Below are 24,610 nucleotides of genomic sequence, written 5' to 3'. Positions count from 1 at the left end.
GACCAGGCCGTGCTTCCGATGAGAAACACCGACAAGCGTGCAACAAGAGGCCAAAGAAACTCGTCACGATCTTTTGGATGCATCCAGGAAGGCGAGAGAATCCAAAGGCGATGCGAATCAACATTTTCAGCGGCGCACCGTGGGCCTGTACGATCATGACTTTAGAAACATATTGCATAGCACAAAAAGATACCATACTTGTTCTTCCAACCTCTTCCAAGCTGTTAATCTGCTGTTGAATTCCCTTGTCTATTTTTCTTGTTTGATTTACTCCTTCTTGATCAACCACTCCAGCCCTCGCGCCTTTCCCTCGCCCACCAACTCACCCAACTTCTCTCGCGTCAAGAAGTTCTGATCACACGGCTCCCACCCGGGCACAGCGAACTCGGTAATCAGCAGCCCCTTACTCGTCGACGACGCGTCCCCGTCCCCGTCCTCGTCCGGCAACACGAAGCTGGCCTTGTAATCGCCCCCCTCGACAGTCCACTGCGACCTCTCGCCCGCGGCGACGTTACCGCCCACGACGAAATTCTCGACGCCGCCGTCCGGGTGGAGGACGACGTAGCGGCCGCGGCCGCGGTGGAGAGAGTGCGTTATGCGCGAGCGGTTGCGGTGGAAGTGGCCTATGGGTGAGGACGGGGTGAGGTAGTAAAATATCGCGGACGAGAGGGCGCGTCTCTGAGGCTCGGTCGTCTGCGGAGGGCAGTCTGAGTCGTTGTCGGAGGGTGCTGCCTCGTCTGAGGAGGCGGGCGTTGCTGGAAACGGGGAGGGGATCGAGGTCGGGGCGCGGTCTGTCTCTCTGTAGAAGCCGCCTTCGTAGTGGCGGTGGAGGGAGAGGGCTGAGACGATCTTTGCGGTGGAGGGGGAATCGTGAGGGGTGGGTAGGGCTGAGGGGGAAAGGTGGGAGATATCTGGAGGAGGGATGGAGCCCATTGTTGATGTTTCAAGGTCGTTACTGTTCAGAGACTTTGGAATATGAGAGAACAAGACTCAAGACAGACTATTCTAAAGCGTCTCGAATAAAGCAGAACAAGGTTGATGCTGAACTCGAGAAGTGAACCATCATCAAAATATCTCAGACCATTGAGATTTTCTTTCTAAGCATGAGGGAATTGCCCCCATAAGCTGACAGTCTAAGCTACTGACCCTAGTCGGGAGCCGGGATGCTTGATCACAAGAAGCGGATGAAGGGCCCATTCTAGCAGGTCAGCAATTAGAGCAATCCTCACGATAACTACCCGTAGGATAAGAAGCAGCCAACCATGTGTACTGCGTCAATCACAAAACCAAGCCAATGATAATTCACAAGTCGTCATCCCTAGTAAGGACTCTAGTTTGAGACGGGGTGTTAACAGAGGATGGCATCTGCAGGAATCTCATGGGGTCGATGATGGGCTGAAAAACGGATGTAGTTACACATAATGCTCAGGTTTGTCAAGACTTTGCGCGACGGTTGAATGCTTTCAACTTACAAACTCAAAAAGTCAAAAGTTGACGGGATTGTAATCCTTGTTGACAACATACCCTAACCTGGCGGGGACGCTGAAGAATTGAGCCCGCTGTGGCTGGTGTGGGTTCTCAACGCCACACCTCTTATCGTTATCGCCGTCATCGCCGTCATAAGCTCTTTCCCAGAAGTCCGAGATGATGACAGCATCAACGAAGCTCTCGACATCGCACAATCCCACGCTCGAACTCCGCTCGCTGCAGCCGTGTGCGCCCTCAAAGCTACAAAAAGGCACTTGCGCCGATACAACGGCAGAACTACCAGCCTCCGATCTAGCCCGCTCCTCCGGCGCGAGCCCTTGCGCCCGCAGCCATGCTCCCCCTCCGCGCTGTCCTGCGGCCGCCGGCCTTCCGCGCCGCGCCTCGTCACATCGCCGGCCTTTCTCTCCCTACGCAACAACAAGCCCGAACCCCTCCATTTCCGATAATACGAAGCAGCCTCCCTTCACAAAACCAATACCCCCGACTCTTCTCCCGGACGATCCGGCGCCCGATCTGGGGGAGGGGGCACGATGGCTATGACCCCCGCAACCCCGCCCATCGCGAAGTCCTCAGAGAACACAACCTCCGGACCGCCCGACCCCTCACGACGGTCGACGACATTGGGCGCTTCTTCAGGTCCCGCACCTTCGCCGGCATAGCCGTCGCCGCCGTCCTCGCGGGCATCGCCTTTGTATATCTCAACATCCAGACCGTCCCCGTCTCGGGCCGCAAGCGCTTCAACTGCTACTCCGAGGCCCAGGTCGAGAGCATGTCGAGCGAGCAGGAAAAACGCGTCATCTACGAGGTCGAGTCTCAGGGCGGCCGGTTCCTCCCCTCGTGGGACCCGCGCGTGCGGATGGTCCAGCGCGTCATGCGCCGGCTGATCCCCGTGTCCGGGCTCGAGGACCAGGAGTGGGAGGTGAGGGTGATTGACGACCCGAGCACCCTCAACGCGTTTGTGCTCCCCGGCGGCAAGGTCTTTGTGTACAGCGGCATCCTGCGCCTGACGCGCACCGAGGACGGGTTGGCCGCGGTGCTGGGCCACGAGATTGCGCATAACCTCGCGCAGCACAACGGCGAGCGCTGGACACAGGCAATCGGGCCCAACATCCTCCTCTACAGCATCATGATCTTGACTGGCATTTACCCGGGGGCCATTGTCCTCACGCAATGGCTGGGCCGCGGGGTCATGGACCTCATGTTCACGCGGCCGATGGGGCGGATGCAGGAGAGCGAAGCGGACTATATTGGGCTGATGCTCATGGCGGAGGCGTGTTACGACCCGCGCGAGGCAATGGCGTTTTGGAAGCGCATGGACATGGCAACCAAGCAGGCGCATGTAGAGGAGATTCCAGAGTTTTTGAGCACGCATCCGTCGGTATGTTCCATCCCCCTTTATCTCGATCTCTACTTTCCTTTTGGGCCGCAAGCTTTCCCTCTCTATATTGGCCATTACTAACAGCTCAACATTAGAACGAGCATCGAATCGAGGATTACCAAAAGTGGATGCCCAAAGCCATTGAAAAGTTCGAGGCAAGCGACTGCAAGGGAACCGCCGGCTTCGCCAACATGTTTAGACGGGCGCTGGATCGAGGCAGCATGATTGTAGAATTTTAGAATAGGTTCCCCACACATCGGCATGCGAGCACATTTGCATAGCTAGCTAGGTGTTTTTGGCGTTGGGGTTTGGACGGGATGGGCCATGTTCATGATGCCCCGTGGATTTACCTTTTTTTCCTTTTTTTTTTTTGGCTCGCTTCTTTTTTCCGAGAACTCCCCTATACACTGTACTAACAACGCCGCTTATCATCTTCGTAGGTGTGTGCATGTATTGAAGAGAGAAGAAATGCCTGGACCGTGTACTCTACTTTGACGATTGAGGCTGTTTGCCCTCGGCATCGTTTCCGCAATCCCACGTGCCTGATCAACCCCAGCATTGCCCCGGACATCCTTGACAACCGGTAAGTATCCGTACTTCGTAATCAGATCAAGCCTTCAAAGAAGACACACCCAAAAGCCCAGCATTACTCCTCCGTAGCATTGCTAGGTATCCAAGGGTGGTACAAGGTCCAGCGGAGCCTCGGATCTTTCACAGCTGTGCCGATGAGAAATGCGAGTCTCGTGATTTGCTCCCGCATTTCGCTACTCCAGTCTCCAGGTTTTTCCTCCCGTGCTCCCCTCCCTTCTTAGTGCCGGCGGAGTTCGCCCACCCCCAATCAGCAGCGGACGAATCGAATGACGTCGCCCCGTTCGCGCCTAGATGAGCCGAGGTAAGTTTGACTCGAGAGGTGAGACGACCACAACCACGCGCGCCCAGCACCGCACGTTACCTACCTACCTGGACTCCCGGACCGGTGAGTGCAGTGCATTGCCGCTGCAACGACACCGAATAAACGCGAACCCAACCCCCGTTGCCTCCCCCATTCTCGACCCGTTTTCCATCGTTTCCTTCTCGAACCTCAACTTCCTCCCATCAACCTGACCACGAATCTCACCACACAACTCACATCCAACAACTATAATACCACCAGCAACCTTCGGCCTACAATAACGCAATCTACCGAACCCCTCACGGAAAACAACACCCGTCCATCTCAACCCTTTCAAAACACCGCCAAAATGTCCAAGACGTTCACCACCCAAGAGGTCGCCCAGCACAAGACCGACAAGGACATGTGGCTCATTGTCGAGAACGGTGTCTACGACATCACAGGTACGGCAGTAACTCACACCTTCCCCCCCTTCTTTCCTCACTATCACCCCAGTCCCCCAGTCGAGGGGCCCAAAATCTACGCCAAGACTCTTCACTGCCGACTCTCACTTGCTGACCACCAGAACCCGCCTGCCTTTCTCTTTCCTCATCCCAACCGTGATGCTGACACCCCCCCTACCCTAGCCTTCCAATCAGAGCACCCCGGCGGCGAAAAGATCCTCAAGCGCTTCGCCGGCAAGAACGCGACAAAGGTGTTTTGGAAGTACCACAACGAAAAGGTGCTCGAAAAGTACGGCGGCAAACTCAAGATTGGCACAGTCGCCGAGAGCGCAAAGTTGTAGAATCTTCTCTTGATCACTTTCAGGTCTGTTGTATTGTAACTGGGTTTTTTGTACCTTCAGCATTTATTTGTTTTCAAATCTTCTTTCGTAGCGCCATGGGGATCTATCCTGTTTGGAAACCAACGGCTCTTCCTGATTTACATCGGGGCATTTGTCAGGTTGTGGGTTCAACCGATCCGGGGAGAATCAAAACTTGTCGGGATGAGGAACGCGAAACCTCTGCGTCCTGGGGCGTCCTGGACACCTGTTTTTGGTTCCGGAGGGTGATGCGACCGACCTCACGATGAATGACAACACCTTTGATTTCCCGCAACCGACGGAACAGCATGAGAACGTATGAACAGCGTGAAGGAGAGTCTCAATGGCTATGCCGCGACGCATTGGCGAAAGACGGTAGACGTAGACATCTAAACACGGCTTTGAAGCCAGGTGCGCGCGCCAGAATAGATGTTTATCCCCCACATTCCGAAAATATTTCCTCCGTAAATTCCTTGATCGTGTTTTCGAACCGTTTAATCATTAGATATACCTTCGTAAAACTATATGCAATCGCCAAGCAGCATGACTGGAGAACATTATCGTGCAAAGCCCTCTTTCGCCTAGCCACAAGCCAGGAGGACTCCAAGCGTGGGAGCCAAGAAGAGCGAGCGCACATTGCCCCAGGCTGGCCCCATTTGCACTCCCCTTCTTTTTCCCAAGGGCAGGTCTCTGTCTGTGTCTAGATTTTTGTATCATTCGTTGGACCACAGTCTCCTTTTCCTGTGCGTCCGTCCACCTGGTCTATAGCCAACCTCTCCCAAACCAAAAGATAATTATCGGCCGTCTTCCGTCTCAGCTCTTCCTCCTGCTCTCTCTCCCCTCCGCGCTCCTATTTTCCAAGCCATAGAGGGTATACTGCAATTCGTGTCGTGCGTTATACAAACGGAACAAAGAGAAAATGTGGTTGAAATGAGCATGAGCCCAAACACTCATGCGGTGCCGTCGTTTCATATTGGGGTTTCGTCTTTCTAGACTGGAAAGATAGGAAAAAAGAGGTTCGTTGATGCTCGTGGCAGGTTCCCTGATTAGTACCCGCCGATGAGAGAATCATCATACCTATCGGGGGTGCCCGATCCGCTGCCGTTGGCGCTGTCGCTACTCGAGAAGTAGCTCTGGTCGATGCGGAAGATCCAGTCCATCTTGTCCCGCTCGCTACGTGCAGCGAACAGCCAAGTGTTGTCCGTGCCGTAAATCGCAAAAACACCAGCTTGCAGTCGCTCACTCAGCCTCTGCAAGCCACCACCAGGTCCATTGGCTGCGCCTCCTGTTCCAGTGCCAGTCCAAATGGTTGAGATGACACGTCCAGAAGCAGTTCGTCGATGGCTTGGGCGGAATTCTTCTACGCTGCCGTTGGTCTGTGAGCCCGTGTCATCGTCGTCACCAGATAAGAGCCCGATAACGCCAGGTTGGCTGTCGACGCGTGAGTTTCGCAGGCTGACAATGGCCACTTCATCTCCATCAGTGACAGAATGGATGTGCAGGTACGGCCGTCGCAGTTCCACAAATCTTTTGACCCATCTTGTGGAGCTACTGTTAGGAATCAACAGGTAGCCACCCTTGAGCACCTTGGGGTTCTTCGGAACTCGAATAATTGTAGGGATCAGGCTCGGCGGAGCGGAAGCCTCCGGTGCAGAGCCGTCCATCGGCGGATAAGTGTTTGTTGGGCTGAGAATCTGCAGCAGCGGATCAGGGTACTTGTTCCAGAGCTTGATGCATTTCTCAAGGATCTGCTTCTCTCGCTCGGGTATCTCTGGTTCTTGAGGTGCTTGCACTGCCGCAGTCTCCTCCTCTGGTTGCGGCGTTTCTTGCCCGTCTCCGTTGAGAAGTTCGTCGTCCTCTGGCACCTGCGAGCTCTCCGGTGTGTCATTCAACAGATCGTCATCGTCGTTTTGATACGTGGGTTGGGGCGGCAGGTCTTCTTCTGGTGTCTCCTCTTCCGCCGCCTTCAACTTTGGCTCTGGCAGACCAATCTTCTTGAGAAGGGTCTGCACTGCTCCGATTTCCGCAATCCGCTTCCTTTTCTTACGAGAAAGAATGAAGTCGCTGACTAAGGAGACTCCACGAGGGGTCCAGGTGGTGAGCTGCTCTTCTCCCTTCACATAGTCATGCTGGCTGCTCATCCGCCATAAGTCACCTATTCTCTTGATAGGAGCTGGTCGCATCGACAGCGTAAAGATGGCACTCGTTGCATGAACGAAACGGACGCTTTGCCACAGCGAGGAGAACATTGACGTCTGCCGTATCCATGATCTTGACATGATCTGGCAGCAGACATGCATTGCGAACTTCATCGGCTCCGCGAACTTGCTGGAGCTGATCTCCCAAGCTACCGTCATCTGAACACGGTACTTATCCGCGGTGACTCTATCCAGGAGCAGGGAGTTGTGCAAGCTCGAATCCCATTGGCCGGTCAGCGTGATGCTTCGAGTACCGTTGGCATTATCACGGAAGGCTGGCTTGTTGGCAAGCTTGAGGGCGATGGTAGGTGACGTTGAGGTCATGTCTGGCGACTTTCCTGACTGATCGAGAAGCTGAACCTTACCCACCCTCAAGTTCATCGCGTCGTCCCAGGGCAGAGCATCTCCAGAACTATGCGTGATATTGATGGCAATGCGGCGTTGGAGTCCTTGGTGAAGTTGGAATGTACCACCGTCCATCTCACTCGTTTGTGCTACTTCAACGGGTGCGTACTCTCCCTCCTCGTTCAATTCGAGAATCTGTACCCTCGACAGTACGTCGTGCTTCTCTTCAGTGAAAAATTGCGACTCGGCGATGCGCGCTCCTTTGCCTTTCCCTCTGGACAATGGTACAGCATCACGCATGTCGTCCCAGCTCAGTAGTTTGTCCAGGTGCATTGCTGAAACTTTTGCGAAAATGGCTGCTCTGAGGGTGACAGTTTGCGGACTGAAAAGAGGAACGCTCATGCTATGCACGCTCTCAAAGCGAATGGGTCCTTCGTCGAAATCCTTGACCCACTGCGTGGTGGTGATGCCGTCTTCCTCCGAGACCCCAGGGATGAATAATTGAGCATGAACCTCCGTACCCTCTCTTTCGGCAAACCCGACCATTTCGTGCATCACAACATTGAATTTCAGCGTGTTGGATGGTGCTCTGGCATGTGATGGCTCCAGTGAAAGCTTGATCATGCCAATGGCATGGGATGTATGGGGGGAGAGAATATCCAGGGCGAAGTCTTGAACCCTGCTTTCAAAGACAGCCTTCAGTGGAACGTCGACCTCTCCTACAAGCGTATACTGCGGCATGCAAGTCTCGATGAATGGGTTGTCAAGACTCAGATGTTGAGCATACTCTGGCTGGTCAAGATACTGGTGCATTTGCCGCATTTGCCGCACCCGGTCGTGCAGCTTCTCCAGACTCCAAAGATGCACAACGCAATTCTTGTAGTCGACGACGCGCACGCCGATGCATGGTTTTTGTGTTTCTTCGAGGGGGATATCGTCTCCTTCGCCAGTCAACCCATTCAGAACCATGTCGTAGGTAGAGCATAGGGAATGGCCGAGGTCCACGACGGTGAATTGGAAGACCACACCCTCATCAAGCTCGTTGCTCATGATTTGCGCTTCCTTCAAAGTTGAGGCGTGCTGCAAAACTGCTTCAGCCATTCGCACGTAGCGTCTAGTCCGCCACAGCTTAACGACTTGCTTCGCAGTCTCGATTTCTTCATCGGATAGCTTGGGGTTCGCCTTTGGCCTCTTCAAGGGGTCCATTTTCTCGAGCTTCTCTTCGAATTGGCGACGTTGAACCTCCAGCTGTTGTTGCATATCCTCCTTGAGTGACTGCAAGGTCTCTTCCATCCTGACCTTTTCCTTCTTGATCTCCTCCACTTCAACGTTGGCCGCTTCAGCTGTCTTAAGCTGGTCTTGATACTCCTCTTTCTGCCGGTCAAGCTGGGATTGCATCTCTTCTCGCACTTCCCTCAACTTGTCATCTACTTCACCCTGCTTTGGGGTTGAAGGCATAGTGAGGGCGGTATCGAGAGAGAAGTTGTCAATTGTGCCAGTCGACATGTATTTTTCTCGAATCGGATATGAGGTGACAGACTCCGTGTCATCATCCCCATCACGGACATTGACACGCTCAGCACGCGCCCTTTGAATCCCTTCAAATAGGGCATTGAGCTCCTCGTCAGTGAGACTAGCCAGATTTTGATTCGGGCCCAGTATAGCCTCTGCTGCTTCTCGTCTTGCGAACATGAAGTCATTGTCACGTCCAGCACGGAACGGTATCGGAGAGTCCGGCCGACTGTCGCCAAAGTCTGAACCAGCTTTACTCCAGTTTCGTTCGTGTCCTGGTCGCGGGCTGACTGCCGGCGTCGGCATACTTTTCTCGAAATTTTGCAACTGACTGGCCGTCACAGATTGACGCAACAGGTTCTTGTCTGCTCTTTCCTTCTGGGCCTCCATAGGGTGATTAAAGCGGAAAATATGGAAGTCACCCAAAATGACACGATAACCGGAGTGCAGCTGTTTAGGCTCCTCGATCCGTTTGCCGTTGACCATGACAGACGCGCCCTCTTTCGGAATGACCATCACAGTACCATCGGGTAAGTTTTCGAAAGCGCAATGGTCATGCATGATGCGAGTTCCGTTAAGACGAATGTTTGCTTGGTTGTCAGCATTGGTATCCATATTTCCAACCGTGGTCAACCCTGGCTTGAGGTTGTACACAAGACACTCGGCAAGTAGCGGATCGTCTGAAAGATTGACCAAATGGGGCATCTTTTTTGGTGTGGAAAGTCCGATGAAGCCCTTTTCGATGCTGATACCGAGTTCTTCAAGCGCGGCCTCTCGTTCCTTGTGGATCTCCTCCGTCTTTTGCAACTTTTGCTCCCAAGTCTGATTGAGATCTGTCAACAGCTTTTCACTCTGATTTAGCTGCTCTGCAATCTCGGCCTTTGAGACTTTCTTCACCGCGCCATCACCAGACGTGATGGACACGAATTGCTGTTCCAGAGGAGTGCCTTCCGGGTAGACCTCTTCTGACGTGATGGTACCACCGGCAGCTCCTCCCGCCGCGCCTGCACCGCCGCCTCCTCCTCCTAGTTGACCTCTCAACAGAGCAAGCTCCTCCTTGAGTTCTCTGATCATACGAGCGTTGGCATCTTCGTTCACGACCGCGTGGTTCTTGATTCTCTTGGCAGAGTCGGCGTATCGCAGTGTGCTGAGAGTTTCGTCATAGTTGATATCTGCTGGGCTGATGGCTGCAATCATAGCTGTCATACTGTTTCCACCTAATGAGTCTTTGAGCAGCCATGTGAGAACACTGTCTCGATACGGGACTTGTCCACCGGGGCCTTTCTTCTTTTTCCCCACGGAAATATCTGCCAAGGCTGAGATAACTCGGCCCAAGGAAGACAGTGATCTGTTGATCTCTGCACCTTCCTTTAGTCGAGCACCCGTAGCACCAGTCGATGTGGCTCTTTCTGAACCAGCCAAATCAACCAGACTAATTTTGGCAACCTTCTCCATTTCCATCTTTGTGTCAGGATCGAATCTTTTCTGAGTGAGCATCAAGGTGAAAACCGCGTGACTTCGACTTGACGTCTCGTTCATGTTTGTTGCGGCGACAGTTCTGGCCTTGTTTCCCTCGTCCATCAGGTGTTCAATCTCCTGGAAGCTGCCAACGACCAGCTTCGCCAAGTCTTCGACATACGGACCGGTTGACGGGTGCTCTCGGACCTTGAGGTTTCCTTTCGTTGCCGGGTTCAACAGATCTCGTACTCTTTCGTTGTAAATTTCGAGGTATGAGACTTCGACCGTACACCGCAAGTGCTTGTCCTCCTGCAGGGCTGAGATCCTCTTAAACATATCTTGGCAAATCATTGGGATGATTCCAACTTCCTTGCCATATCCCATCATTGAATACGACTTTCCGGAGCCAGTTTGGCCATAGGCGAAGATACAGTTGTTATAGCCGCCAAAAGCGTTCTCGAGAAGGGGCTGACCAAGATCGTCAAACAGATTATCCTGGCCGGCGTAGTGGTTGTCCTTGCGATCAAAGGACCAGTATGATCTGTCGAAGGCGAACACTTTCTGGCCGGCATCCTTTGCGTTCTTCGCGTGAGCATCGGACGGTGGGGCGAGGACGGTCTGGTTGTCTTTCATCTCGATGATACATTTTGAGCCACGGTCGATCTCTGTGTAGAGGTTAGCATTTCGGACAGCCGCAGACTTCCCTCTACGCGTCCCATCGAGGGGGACGTGGAGGGTATCACCACTTTCGAGCCGTACCTCTGCTGTTGAATGGTCTCACTCTCACCACCACCTTAATGTTTCCACCACCCGCGGGAGGCATCTTTGCGACCGGTTTGGGGGCACCCTGCCGCCCGACTTCAAGGCAGAGATTGCCAGTTGTACGGATGGCAGGCTGTCAGCCACAGCCTTCTTGTTGATATCGTCCAAACAAACGTCGGCCACCCTTTCCGACCAAACGGCGGTAAGGCTCACGTCGTCAATGTCTGGACTGCTCTCGGTGTTGACAGCTCTCTTGTAGACTGCCACTAGATCATCATCCGAGCGTCGAAGGGGGCGGACGGTCTCGGTGGGCGAAACCGGGGATCGTCAATCGGGATTCTTTCGGTTTCGATGGCCAAGTACTTCCAAGACAGGCTCTTGGAATGACGCAGCTACAGCTACAGGCCCCGCAAACAATGCCGTTGCGTCCGATGACGGACAGCAGTCTTCCGGTCGTCGCTGGAGCGTACTTTCGCACAAATTCAGAATCGTTTCGGCGTGGTAGGGTCGTGATCGCGTAGCACAGAAAGGGGATCTGTCGTTGAGCAGGATGCGAAATGAAGGGTACGGAGTACTTCGATGTCAACAAATTTCGGAAAGGACGCGGTCGCGCACCGCATGACGGTCCTCTGCAGGGAACTGATTGGGCCGGAAATTAGCTTTGGTCAGGGTCACTTCACGTGCCAATCCGTTCAGCGGGGTGACCACTGACGACGACCACCGCCCGTGGTGCAGTGCCACCTTTCAGTGTTTGGTTTGGTGGGTTTGGTGAGGTGCGCCAGTGGCAGATGACTAAGCCCTGTGAACCATGGCCCCGGCACGCGTTCCTCAACCTACTCTTACTAGACATTAATACCTGGTATTAATTCGAAAGAAAACCAACATCATTCTTCAACATGTCGTTTGCGCATCCATACTCCGCTGGCTCATTCATGCTTCTCAACCGCAGGGTATTGCAATAGGCACTCACTCTTACGCGCCCATACCTAGCTAGATCCACATCCCCCGCTCTACTTTGACAAGTGTTTAAAGTTACAGCAACGCTCAACCGCTGAAACAATCGATGAACTCAAGAACGCAAGTGCCTCGGGCAATTCCTCAACATCTGCATACGGATCTCGTCTTAGCATGTCTTCTCATTGGCGCCAGTAATGTGTTGCTGCGGCGGAGCCATTCTCGCGTCGATCTGGCCAGCCACTCCGTCTGGCTGCCTTGAACACTCACATGCTGTCATATTCAGCTCCCAGCATCTGCGTACCTGCATCCGTACCGTCTTTCGCCTGGCACAAGTTCATCCCATTCTGCAGTACCATCACCTGGCCAATCCCTGTCAAGTCAACAAACAGAACGTGGTTGCGCACAGCAGAATCGTGTTGATTACGAACTAGAATTCTTTAACGAGAAGAATAGCGGGCGGGTACCGGCAGGATCGCTCATCTTATGTGCGGGGTCGTCTTGATGATCTTAAGATCGCCTTAACCGCTTTTACACGCCAGCATATGTCGCTCATCAGGAGCCTTTCGTCCCAAGTGTCACTCGACCAAAGCAAAATGCGAACAAGTGTTCATCCAATCAACTTACAAGATCCAACATCGAATTGGGTGTCTACCAAGAGAACATTCGCGGCCGCATACATACACTTTTACTGGATCTCTGCTATTCAGTTCACACATCACACCAACCGCGCTTGGTTTTTCGTATGATCTACGATTTTGCAGAACAAAGCTGCGTCGCCGTTTTAGTTACCATTGCTGCGAGCCGAACCGGGCTCTGTTCGCCACCAGGGAAGCGGATAGTCACCCAACGTCGGGATAACCAATCGAGTCTTCAACTCTTGATAGCCTCGTCGTTTATAGTTTCATTTCATCGAACAGAGCGAACACAGCTGAAGTGGCGTCCTATATGACGTAGCACCTTGGCATGCCACTCTGGATCATCCACAACATATCGGACTATTTCTACCAACACGCTCCCTCTGAAAATAACACATTACTACACCATGTACAAATCAGCACAAGGTGATGAATCAGTATGAGCTGCTGGTATGCGACGTTATACCCAAGTTAGGCAGGTCGGGGAGCTTACCCTGCGAAGGGAGGCCCTTTATATCTGCGACAACTAACGAGCCCCCGAGATGGAGCACATCCCCTTTCCCCAGGTGTCGAAACAAAACTCCGAAGATAACCTTCGAGACAAGTCTTTTGCAGCCCCCCCCCCCCCCCCCCCCCCCCCCCATCCGATTCTTGAACCTGCATATTCGGCGACATCCCCCGGTATACGAAGGCACGGGCAACAAGGCCCTGCCTTGATCCCTCACCCGCAAGCCAGCCCCCAAAGAGCCAAGGGCCCAAAGCACTATGGATCTACAAAACAACCAACGAAGCGTCAGCCTTGGGTGGCTCTGAAGGAGGAGAATTTTGTCATCATCCTCCACCCATCTGGAACGAGATATATCTACGCGAATGCACGAAAGACTGCAAACAGCCCCTTCCCCACTAACCTTGTACCAAAAACCCCTTCTAGAACCCCTTCTTCCCTCGTGTCGCCCCATCTCAGAAGCTCTAGATCCCTTCCTCAACTCGAGCCGGCGCACCGGATGGAACGTCCGGGAGGTGACGGAGCCACAAAGACACAGAGCCACAGACAGGCGCGCTACGCTTCATCAACTCGGACCCGGCGAACTCGAGGCCCAGTTCATCAAGAAACGGCCCCAGTGTTCCAGAACAAGCTTGTCGAAGTTCTGCTCCCCCCCCCCCCCCCCCCCCCCCCCTCCCCCCCAACATGCCCGCCAACCTGGCCAACACTATCCGTAACACCAACACCGAAGAACCTCACCATGGAAAGCCACAATCAAAAATCGCAAACCCCGCCTCGGCCGCAACAGCTCCCCATCATCTCTGCCACCTCGCGCGGGTGGCGGATACTCCGGTCATCTGTCTGTGACTGACAGCTGCTTAAAACATAGTCCCTGGGAAGGGGATTGGGATCTTGGGAAGGCCAAGTCAGCCACACGCTGCATAGCTCCGCCTTCAGTCTACCAGAACGCGACCCGTTCGCATACGTGCCCACCTTGACGAGAATTGCGGCAAACGAGGAACGCGAAGAAGAAAAGAAAAGCATAGAAGACGTTGGTGGTTTCCAACGCTAGCGTTTTGCGGCTTTCCTCTAGGCTCTAGGCAAGTTTCTTCCCTCACCACGGGCAACGAGCTAGAGCCGAACAGCGATCGTCGTGACTTTGGTAAGACGCTTACCCCCTGACTAGAACATTTCTTCAGCCTGTCAGCCTGTCACTAGCGAATCAACATGGGTGTGTTCGAAGTTTCCCCCTCCCTCCAGCCTCCAAGGTCGCTGGCAGACATCAGATCCCTCCGGTTCATCCGTGCCGGATCCGGGCGCACGACGCCGTCAACCACGTTCTTTCCTTTTTTTTTCTTCTTTCTCGCGAAGAAAATCCCGGGTGCAAGCCACCGAACGGGGGGGCCCAGCTGAAGATACCTAGCTGTTTCTTCGGCTCCTGGCACTGACAAAAGTAACGGTTCTCAAACGGCGCGTGCGCCTCTCCGAAGCGGGCTGCGGGTGCGCCGTCTCGCCCGTTTTGCACGCGGCGCATTTCGAATCGCCACCCCCGGATTGTGTGTGAACGGAGACTTTTGTATCACCACACGTTGCAGCGATGACGTTTTGTGCCGTCACATCATGTTACCTAGATGAAGACAAGAGGATAGCCGTCCAGAACGTAAATGAATCTAGTCGCAACTTAAGACAATTCCAACCAAGACACCCTTTCCAAAGGGTTCGTGATTCATACAGTGGTCCGGAAAATAGCACCTTATCCGTACAGTTACAATCCTTTTGCAGGTGCCTGCTTGAAGATCGGCAGAGCACGACCGTAGTAGCCGCAAGGTTGCTCTTACAGACAAGACTTAAACCTGAAGAGGAACTGGGGCGCACTACCACAGTGCCCCCCCAGCAGCGCAGCATCGCAACATCAATGACGAGATAAACATGAACCGAAAACCTAGCTGATATACCCGCTGCTTGGCAAATCGTAGCGGGCAGACCACAACCTAACTCTCTTTCACGCCCTGGTGCCAGGAATCTAGGCTGAGGTGGGAGGGTTTCTCCACAACCAATGGTTGCTCAACGACGAATAGCTATTGTCGAGTTGCCAGTTAACCTAAGAGAATGGTTACACGCGTAGGCGCGCACCATCCCGTTCCCGTCGCCTCTGAACCTTCAGCGTCCTCATGGCTCTGGACTCAACCGTATCGTGGCGCCGGAAAACGACTCATGACAAAGTCGCACCCGCCCCACCAAGCCCGCAGATCATCGTTGGGCGTGCTACAACTCTACCTTTTGCTGCGATCATCATCATTTCTGGGGGGAGGGGGGCGGGCTCTCTATACATACGAATTGTACGGATACAGTCGCACACTTGGCTGTCACGCTGTATTTTCAAGTATATATCCCTCCCCTCGCCAAAGAATCGGTCACGCCGAACGCCTTGGCATCGAAACATGATCTGATCTGAAAAACGCTAACTTATGACACTACGCTCCCCCCGCTTGGCGTTGCTTAAACATTGCTTGATCTTTTGATAGCAGACTTGGTACGGATAGTAAAGATAGAAAATGCGACTAAATCACGTCAAATGAGCTTGGCGCCCCGTGCGGCAGCGGCGGGCGGCTTTCGTTCGGTAGGCTATTACGCTATAGCGCCGTAGCGTTGCCCCAGTTCAATGACAGATCAAACCACCTGCTAATTGTGTCTGACCTTTTTCTATCTATATCTCATAGAGGAACTCAATCGAACTGATTCAGACGACGCTGTAGTATTTGATGCCCCAAGGGCACAGCGTCGCGACACACATAGCACACCGCCCACATACGCATAGTCTGCAAAACGGTACCGGTAGTCAAACGGACGCAACGTCCAAACTCTATACGGACAGATACAACAGTACTATAGTAGAAATTGCCCGATAGTGACTTTCATCATCCGTCATCGGAAGCGACGTCAGTCCTGCGTAATTGGTGGTGCTCCAAACTCTACTTTCCGGTGAACGTTCCGTTTCCTAATTACCTTCTTGACCCGCCTAAAGTGTCGGTCGGTGGAGTTCAGTCAAGATAAGGTACGCCTCATCATGTAAGTCATAAAATTTAGTGTGCCAACGAAAAGAAACTTTGCTTTTGGAGGGACCCTGGAGATCCCCATGTGGATACACTGTCGGAGCGTCAGCTTTTGTTGAAGAACACCATTTCGAACGGAAAAAGAAAAAGGCAAGACATTGGAGGACAGGGGAGCTGGGAAGCTCTGTTAGAGTAATATACTCACAAGGCTCGTCACAGAATCACATTTGATGTACCTATTGAAGGATTGATGACAGTGGGGTTTGGAAATTTGTGTCTTTTGATTGTCGCTTCTTCCCGTAGGAAGGGACTTTGCGGTTCAGATGGCACACTGCGGCCACTGACCATGATAATCTAGCTTACAAGGTTGCACAGAACCGGTATTGTAACATGAAAAGAAATGGCTGTCTGTCCACACCGGGACCAAGACATTTTCCTACAAGAAAAGGATAGCGCCGCCAACACCCAGTAGATGACGATGCATACATATATGCCTCTGTTATAGGGAAACAACAATGTGATGAAGGGAAGGTGGTAATGTGGCGCCGGCCAATGCGGTGAAACAAACTACTAATAGAACAGAAGAAAGGGAGCGTCGCGGACGGGTATCAAGTTAGTAATGATAATGTAGCAAAGAGAAATAGCGCTTCTCGGGAAAGGAAGGTAATGGGTCAGCCGTGAAGTCGTTTGAGACGTAGGGAGCGTAAGCGTTAAATGAATAACGGTTTCGAAACAGAACAAAAATTGAGATGAAATGGGATGTAGTATAGTTGCTGCTGCCGTATTGGACAACAGAGATGGGGTAGAGCTGAGGCTGGGCTGGCTCTTAGCCTCGGAAGACGGCACTAGTGAGGAAGATGGCTTCGCCGTCTGCCGGGCTATCCTTGGCTGGAGGGGAAGGCGCGCGAGGAGACGGGATGGTGTCCTTGGCGTCGGTGGGCTTCTCATTTGCGAGCCCACTGAGAGCCTCATGGCTACGTGCCCGATGGATCTCCTTCTGCTCGTCATCCGACAAGGCCGCAGTGGCCTCAGTCTGATTTGCCGCGGCGCTCATCTTGGTGATTTCATTCTCTACATCGGCCAGAAGAGCGTACACGTCGCTGTCGGCGTAGATGCGGATGCTTTCCATGCCGGTGCGACGGTGACTGAAGGAAGAGACGTGCTTATCGACAGAGGCAACGGGGCACTCCTCGATCACGGGTTGCTCAACGATGGTGCTGGGGACCTGGGCAACGACCCGTTGTGGTGAAGGGGAGCTGCTGGCAGTGTGCGAAGAGAAGGAGTTCTTGGTGGGGCTTCGAGGAGGAGTGGAGATGTTTCCAACACCCACTGGTGGAGGCGGGCGGATGCCCATGGCGAGTTGCAATGACTCGCTCGCGGCCGTCGCGGCGGGAGTGGGGAGGGTAGCTGCAGCAGCGACGTGTTCCAGAAGCTTTTGGCGTACCCGTGTGCGACGGTTCTCAGCCTGTTCCAGCTTGTTCACCCAGTCGTCGATTGACGTGTCGAGCTCAGCGAGAGCTTCCTCTTGCTTAAGCATCGAGTCTGTGCTAAACCTAGCCGTACGAGGAGAACGGAGGTATTGGCAGATGCGAGAGTGCAGATTGCGCCGACCAGCTCGCAGAGAGTTGTAGGTACGGCGGAGATATTCGGTGCGCTCATCAAGCTGACGGAGTTCCTAGATAAGGTGTTAGTTTCTACTCTCAAAATGAAGCACAGAGTGACCCTTACCCTTGAAAGGAGCTCCACATCCTCCTTCCTCAGCACCTCAAATCGTGAGGCCTGTCCAAAAGCCTGCTTTTGCAGAGCTACCAGATCGTCTTGCTCAATATGGCTGGGTGCCTCGCCGGCTCGCCATCCAGTAGGAAGCTCTTCAAACGCCCGGCGTTCAGCGCTCTTATTCCTTGTTGAGCAGCTTCGCTTGGGGAGAAGACCGTTGTTAGTTCGTGATTCACTTCGCTTCCTCGGCCGCCCACGGTCCATAATGCTGCCTGACTCGGACTGGCCCCTTCTGTGGCTGTGAACAAACGGCCTTTGAGTGCTATCGGTACTAGGTGACGCAAAGTTATCGCTCTTTAGCTGGACGGGAGTGGATGCGTCTTGGTTGTAGTTCATCTCCCAAGGCTTCGTCGAGCCACGTTCCTCCATGATGGGAGCAGACACGGGAGTTGTGGCGGACATGAAAGTTGGGCAGGCGGATAAGGGAGTCGTGAGGGCCGTAGAGGCGGTCAAAGGCGTATACGGAGTTCGAGCAAGTGACCTAGGCGAATCGTCGGCGCGGGCGGAGTGCTGAGAAGAGTCTTGACCAGTGCTGCCGGATCGCATGCGGTTGTGGGAGATTTGTCTGGCAAGACGCGGTACGTTGCCGATGTGAGTGGGAATGACGAGAGGCGCCAGTTGCTTCGGTGAGGCGGGTTGGCGGGGAGTCTGGCTCTCAGAGGTGGATCGTTGGTGTCGGTCCGGTGAGCGGGCAGGAGTGGTGCAACCAGATCTATCGGCGTCGGCTGCGGCTATCGATGAGACGGACCCGTTCGACTTGTGCTGCTTAATGTGATGTCCTGGTGCGCTAATAGATCTTTCGTGAAGCGGTGGGCGTCCCGGAATAGTGGCTGTATCTTGTCAACTTTGTGTTGCTTGAAGCTGGGAGGTGAGTACTTACGTGAATCCATGGGAACCTCTTGGACCGTCGTCATGGGGCCTAATTCAGGAATGCTCACTTTGCGCCGTCTGATGAGATTGTGTTCCTTGATGCGTAGCCGGAGTGAGCCGCTGCTGCTGCAGGGCTTCTCGGTCTTGTCGTTCTGTCCCATGGCGAGGGCGAAGGCTTGCTCGGGGTCAAGGCTCTTGTTCGGTGGCCGTTGCTGGCGATCCTTTGGGAAGAGCTGATACTTGCGGGTATCCGGATGGTGCATCCTCCACACAAAGGGCTTGTGATCTGTTGATGATGGTGGTGGACCTTGTGATGTCTGAGAGAATCCCAAGGCTTGGTCAGCTAAAGAATAACTCATAGGTAGAGAGGACGTGTAGGTAGTTGGAATAAAAGAGCGATGTCCATACCGAGTCCATTGGGGGTAGTGGGGAGAGCGGCTTCGCTATATACGGCGGGTTGGCAGAATCGCCTTCATCGAGCATACAGCTTGCGATGTGAGCCATTGAGACTTGAGAGAAGGGAGACAGGGTTCTGAGGGTGAGAGATAGATGACAGTTGGTACAGGTCAGGAGTAGATCTGGCACAGCTATAGCCAAGGACAGGGAAGCTATAGGTCCCACGCTATAGTAAAACAATGGCACCTCGGACGAAGAAGTCGAGCAGTGAGGCTATATATGTCTTATGCAGTGGAGAGGAACCCGACTGGAGAGGAGGGAAAAAAAGCTCGACTTGAACTTGACATGGGGGCCCCCTTCGGTTGCTTCGATATGCAGGTCGGTCTGTTTTCTAACAGGGAGCCTTGACTCTTTCTCGACCGGGAGGCTATGCGCCCTGCGCCCTGGGCCAGTATGGCAAGGGGGGGATGCAAATGTGGGAAAGACAGACTCCAGAGAGAGAAGAGAGACCAGGGGGTGTGGGGGGGGACGGCACGACTTGGGGCGAACGGGGGGGAGGACATGGAAACAGAAAAGTGACGGAGCTGAGTCGAGTATAGATAATAGTGAGGATCAGAGGGAGAAGACAAACCTTTGGGTATACTATACTGAGACTAGCAAAAGAAGTTACGCTGGGAGGATGTAATTCTCGTATCAACGTGGGATACGGTCGTTGCAAAGCCTGAATATGAGGGGAGGAAGAAATAAGAGCATGGAGAAGAAGACGGTACGGATACTCTACTCTGTATCAAAGGAAGGGAATGTTGTAAGAATACCGTACTCCGTACGGATAGGACCAAATAGACTACGAGAGTGCATGTGTCGGGCAACGGGGATGTCCCATGCGAAGCAGCGACCTTGGGCAGTGCGAGTGGTGTCTACACTAGCTGGGAACGTGGAGTTTTGATGTCTGCACTGCTGCAGCTGCCACTGTAGTGTGCAGCTGGAGGTTGTCTGCTGCAGGCCGGGGGGGGCAAGGGAGGCAAGCCGCAACGGGGACGACGGGTAAGGTACTATGTGTATCCGTACTGTAGGAAACACACAGGAGAGGACATGGCGGCGGCGGGGTGTCGAGGAGTGTCCGTCCGTGATGCAGATGCAAGCACCTCGAAGTCGAAGAGACGACGAGTGGTTGAGTGTTGCTTCCAACGTGCTTCCTTGGAGCTTCTCCAGGGCAGGTTAGGACCGAGATTGCATCTTGAGACCCAGTCAGAGTCCAACGAACTGGGCGAAACACGAGGAAAGCTATGTCCGACTGCCGGACAAGAAGCAAGATTGGGAATAGGGCAGTAGGGGTGAAGAACCAGAAATGGACAAGGGCCACGCTGTAGACGAAGTGGATGGCCACAAGTCCAAGACGGAGACGAACTAGAGGGAGAAGAATGAAGAATGAAGGGTGGGTGTGGAACAGTGGAAGAGGGACGTCACGCTAGCAGGAACCTAAAGTGTAATTGTGTTGTGCGTGGGAGACTGAGAGCCACGAGAACGTCTGTCTTCATAAAGCTCGAGTGTCATGAGTGTGCGAGAGTGTTGTATTAGCGTGTGCGAGAGTGTACAAAAGTGATTAGTGTGTACGGAGTACGGTTATGAATGGGGGATGGTGGAGTGGTCGAAGTGCGAATAAGGTACAGATGTGCATAGGAGGAAAAGATGTGCAGAGTGTGCATCCATCCGCAAGCTGTTGCGTCGCGGTGTACGTACGAAGTGTGGGCCCTGCAACATCTGCATCTGTTTTCTGCAGCTTCCAGGTTGCATGGGTGAAAGTGGGAGAGAAGGACATTAGGACGGGGGACAAGTTGAAACGGCTTGAGCACGCCGCACAACCAGAAAGCCACACCCACGCCCATCATTAGCTCGGGGTGTCAAGAGGCAGGGGCGGTCCACTGGCTGCGTGGGTGCGTGGTTGCCAAATGTTTAGAACACTGGCGAAAAAGAGAAAGAACGAGAGAGAGACCTGCGAGTACGTACCTGACTAAGAGAGGCAGGGACTCCACATCTCGGACCGGGGGGTCCTACTCAGGAAAAAACTGGAGATTCCGGTGCCTGGGAGAACGTCAACCTGGACGGGCAGTGACGGGATCCCGGAGACCAGGGCATGTGCAGGGGAAGGCACCTCACCACTACGCAAAGATACGTACCGTGCCTGCCTCGAGCCCATGACTGCAAAGGTTTCCGTCACCCCACTTTCGACTTGCAGCATCCACTCCAGCTGCACCTTATTCGTCTGGGATGCTCCAGCAAAAGGTAAGCGCGGTACGTACTCTGTACCTTTTCTCGACGGCGTTTGCAACGACGCACTGGCGCACATGGCATCCTTCCCCTCTTCAATGTCCCTCTCCGAGTAACCGATGCCCGTCATGCTAGTTCATAGTACCGGTCTGATAACGTTTTCTTGATAATTTAGTTGTAGGAGTAGACCGGCCGGGTGGTAAGTAAAGGGTTCTCTGCTACACTAACAGCACCAGCTATACACTCTCGCCCGGAGTTGTCCACCTCGCCTCAACCTCAAGTTTCTCCTGCGGCTTGCCAGGGACTCTGCAGCACAGGGCCACAGGCAAGGTAGCGTCGCCACAGCAGTGGGTAGAAAGCCACCACTTGCCACATGATGGTATCCAGGTTATCAATGTAACGCTTCTACTAATAACCTGAAGCACTTGGACCTGTTTGTGATTGTCTGGATGTCCAACAAGTTACCGGAACAGGAGACGACCGAAAGAAAATACCCTGGAGATGCGTTTCTGGCTCTACTTGGGCATATCTCAGTTAGTCTCCGTTCGAGGGGTAACGTCTTTGACTCTTGGGATGCTTTCAGGTTGCCTCTACTCATCTGTGCTCTCGTTGCCAACTACCTCACCTTACACTTCACGAGAATAGGGGCACGTATGAGGTAGTAGCATTGAGCACATGGACACTACTGTGCAGGCTACTACTACCTCAGAATTGCCTCCCGAGTCTCGACTTTCCACCTTCCCTGTCTTCGAGGCCTGGACCGTTCTTGTTCTTGCTTGCAACAACATCGACCTTTCCCAGCCCAGATAATACGAGTCGCACTTGCTTCTTTCAACCAGGTAGATGCCTCACGGTTCTGGCAAGTCCCAGCGCAGAGACGCAGAGAGTGAGGGGCTAATTGACCCAGTTCCCTCCCATTGCCTTATGCCATCCACGTAGTGCGACGGTCAGCTGTCTTCAAAGTTCAAATTTTCAACTTCGTCGGGTCTCTGTGCAAATAACATCCTTGTCACATTGTCGTCTCTTGTCTTGCCCCTCTCTCTGCTATGGGCAATCCGTGGTACCACCACCACCAACACGAGAATCAAGAAACGCGCTAAACACCGACTCACGGCCTCACGACCGGCTTGTTTCTTCCAGAAATCTATTATCGCAATGCCCTTTACTAAAGTCAGATTCGCAATCGAACCCACCTGACTACCAACCCATGACTCTCTCCACACTCCATGTGTGTGCCCAAGCGACGATCATCATCACGAAAACGTCCCTCTACGGATAGCAGCATTCGCTTACATGGGAACCCGCCCTACATTTAGTGCAAACTTGACTTGCCTTCTCAACACCATCGTCAATCTCGAGTGGATGTCTGCTCCACCATCCATCCAATAAAGCAACGACACAGACGTGCCCCACGGCCACCTTGTTGTGATGTCTCATTCTGCTACCATGGTGAGAAGTCACTCCGTCGTCTCCCTCAGGTGATGAACGGCCGTTTAAGCAAAACAATTCGGACATCTGATACCCCCATTATGCTTCTTCAACCAATCCGTATTATTGCACTCGCGCCTATCTCGGTCTCTTGATCATAGCCTCTTTCTCGCTGCATTGCAGCACGCATCAGCCGCTGCGCCATTCTTTGGTTCGCACGTCCCTCTCACCGCAGCCGATGTCACCACCCGCGGAAGAACGAAACTAGCTGCTGATCGAGCCGCGAGCCGATGAACGCTATCGTCTTATGCTATTGTTTGGAGCTTTGTATAAGCGCGAGAACAGCAGAGAAAAAGTTCACACAATGGAGGACATCTCCAGTTGCCCTTGTGATTCAAGATAGATAATGCCTCCAGACTGGTCTGTCGGCACCGTTGCATCGAGCTATTTCCCAGGTTTGACGCTGACTTTGTCCAGCAATACACGTGGACTACCGGTAGACGCTCTGGTATTCCCAATTTCTGCCAGGCAAGGAGCGCATCAGCTAAAGAGCCTGCGTGCAGACCTCACATCATTCGCCATCAACTGCGATTCGCTGGCTGATCTGGACCGTCTCGGCACTCAAGCTCGCAGTAGTTGAAAACAACTTGCCAGGATGCATCCGCTTTTATCGGGAGGGGATGACCCAGCAATCCAATGATATGAGTCGGAGAATTTACGGTATTGGCCGAATGTCAAACTCGCACAGGCGCACAGCAGGGAGGCTTTGCATGAAGTCGCATGAATGACGACCCCAACGGACGAAGAGGATTGGACGACGAAACAAGCATATCGAGAGAACTGCCACTGACGACGTAATGATATCGAAACTTCATCCATCATCCTCTACAGTACATCTTCAAGCGTTGGTTTCATCGCTCCGCCATGGTGAAAGGCACCCAGCAGCCAGACTAGCCAGTGCGTTCGATTATATCGACGACGGGGCGGAAGTCCACTTGCAATCATGGCTTCATCGACGGGAGAGTATTTAGTGATGCACTAGGTCAAAGCCTGTTCATTCGGAGACTCGGGAAGCGGCGAGTCAAACTAAGCCTTCGGTCCCGATGACACTAACAAGAGATTGACGTTGGGGCTTTGAGCTTTGACATCGACACAGGCCGTGGATAATTCCTTCGACAGAACAGACCGCTCAGCACCAATGGCTTAGAGTTTGTCCTTAGGGTACCACGAACGGTTTCGAGTCTTTCTAGATTCCGCTCGCTGGCTTCGATTCTCGGCTGCTTAAACTTCTGTCACTTGCATGGCGACATGTCACTGAGTGCCACGAATCCGCCAGCCCAGCGTCATCGACTTGGGCAACGGTAAGCACAGCTCTCAATCCGTTGAAGCAACATCACAAACCTATGGCTCTGGATCAACGGGTCCATTTGTCTGGTTACCGGCTGTATCCTACAGTTTTTACCTCACCATTGGAAGGTGGTTTCACCTTAATTTGTCTACAACTCACACTCGGAACGCTCGCCGAATTCCAATCGCCAAGCTTTCCTGGGTCCAGCACTATGAGCGGACCAGCACTTGTTCCCGTCTCCACGTCCTTCACGTTAATCGTATCACCAATACTGCTCAAGGAAACAACGGCGCCTTTAGATCGCTGAAATGCCTAGGATCCTCCCGGCCTGTCCAACACGGCCAACCCCAATAACCGTTGCTCGCTATGACTCCCTTTCCCCCTCCTTCGTTCTTAGGCGCGGAAACAACAAGGCCTAGAGAATACGCCATGCTCAAAATGACAGATGAGCCGGTCGCAATTGTCAAAGCGTCCCAATTACTTCATCGTTGCTCATGGCGAACATTGATGGATCGACCACTAGCCCTTCTATATTCATCCTGGACCAGAGCGATATGCGG

The 24,610-nt window shown here is 53.3% G+C and overlaps 5 protein-coding genes across 5 annotated transcripts; 2 read left to right on the top strand and 3 right to left on the bottom strand.

Moving 5' to 3' along the window:
- Positions 1-267: 267 nt before the first annotated feature.
- Positions 268-933, bottom strand: BDP55DRAFT_723031 (RmlC-like cupin domain-containing protein; the record flags this gene model as incomplete). The annotated part of the gene is made up of 1 exon (XM_060578687.1): positions 268-933. One exon carries the CDS (start codon positions 931-933, stop codon positions 268-270), a length of 666 nt encoding a protein of 221 aa, XP_060436261.1.
- An 886-nt stretch (positions 934-1,819) lies between these two features.
- Positions 1,820-3,105, top strand: BDP55DRAFT_539711 (peptidase family M48; the record flags this gene model as incomplete). Its single annotated transcript, XM_060568053.1, has 2 exons — positions 1,820-2,866; positions 2,962-3,105. 2 exons carry the CDS (start codon positions 1,820-1,822, stop codon positions 3,103-3,105), a joined length of 1,191 nt encoding a protein of 396 aa, XP_060436260.1.
- Positions 3,106-4,107: 1,002 nt separating this feature from the next.
- Positions 4,108-4,542, top strand: BDP55DRAFT_689528 (cytochrome b5; the record flags this gene model as incomplete). The annotated part of the gene is made up of 2 exons (XM_060576752.1): positions 4,108-4,201; positions 4,385-4,542. The coding sequence occupies 2 exons, from the start codon at positions 4,108-4,110 to the stop codon at positions 4,540-4,542; spliced, it is 252 nt and encodes an 83-aa protein (XP_060436259.1).
- A 1,064-nt stretch (positions 4,543-5,606) lies between these two features.
- On the bottom strand, positions 5,607-10,896 carry BDP55DRAFT_723028 (kinesin motor domain-containing protein; the record flags this gene model as incomplete). The annotated part of the gene is made up of 2 exons (XM_060578686.1): positions 5,607-10,738; positions 10,833-10,896. The coding sequence occupies 2 exons, from the start codon at positions 10,894-10,896 to the stop codon at positions 5,607-5,609; spliced, it is 5,196 nt and encodes a 1,731-aa protein (XP_060436258.1).
- Positions 10,897-16,790: 5,894 nt separating this feature from the next.
- Positions 16,791-19,114, bottom strand: BDP55DRAFT_626072 (Up-regulated during septation-domain-containing protein; the record flags this gene model as incomplete). Its single annotated transcript, XM_060571583.1, has 4 exons — positions 16,791-17,639; positions 17,693-18,576; positions 18,621-18,927; positions 19,019-19,114. 4 exons carry the CDS (start codon positions 19,112-19,114, stop codon positions 16,791-16,793), a joined length of 2,136 nt encoding a protein of 711 aa, XP_060436257.1.
- Positions 19,115-24,610: the final 5,496 nt, after the last annotated feature.

Source organism: Colletotrichum godetiae (genome assembly GCF_030913485.1).
Source record: "Colletotrichum godetiae strain CBS 193.32 chromosome Unknown BDP55scaffold_2, whole genome shotgun sequence".
Taxonomy (NCBI): Eukaryota; Fungi; Ascomycota; class Sordariomycetes; order Glomerellales; family Glomerellaceae; genus Colletotrichum; species Colletotrichum godetiae.
This window is presented reverse-complemented; position numbering and strand designations above follow the sequence as displayed.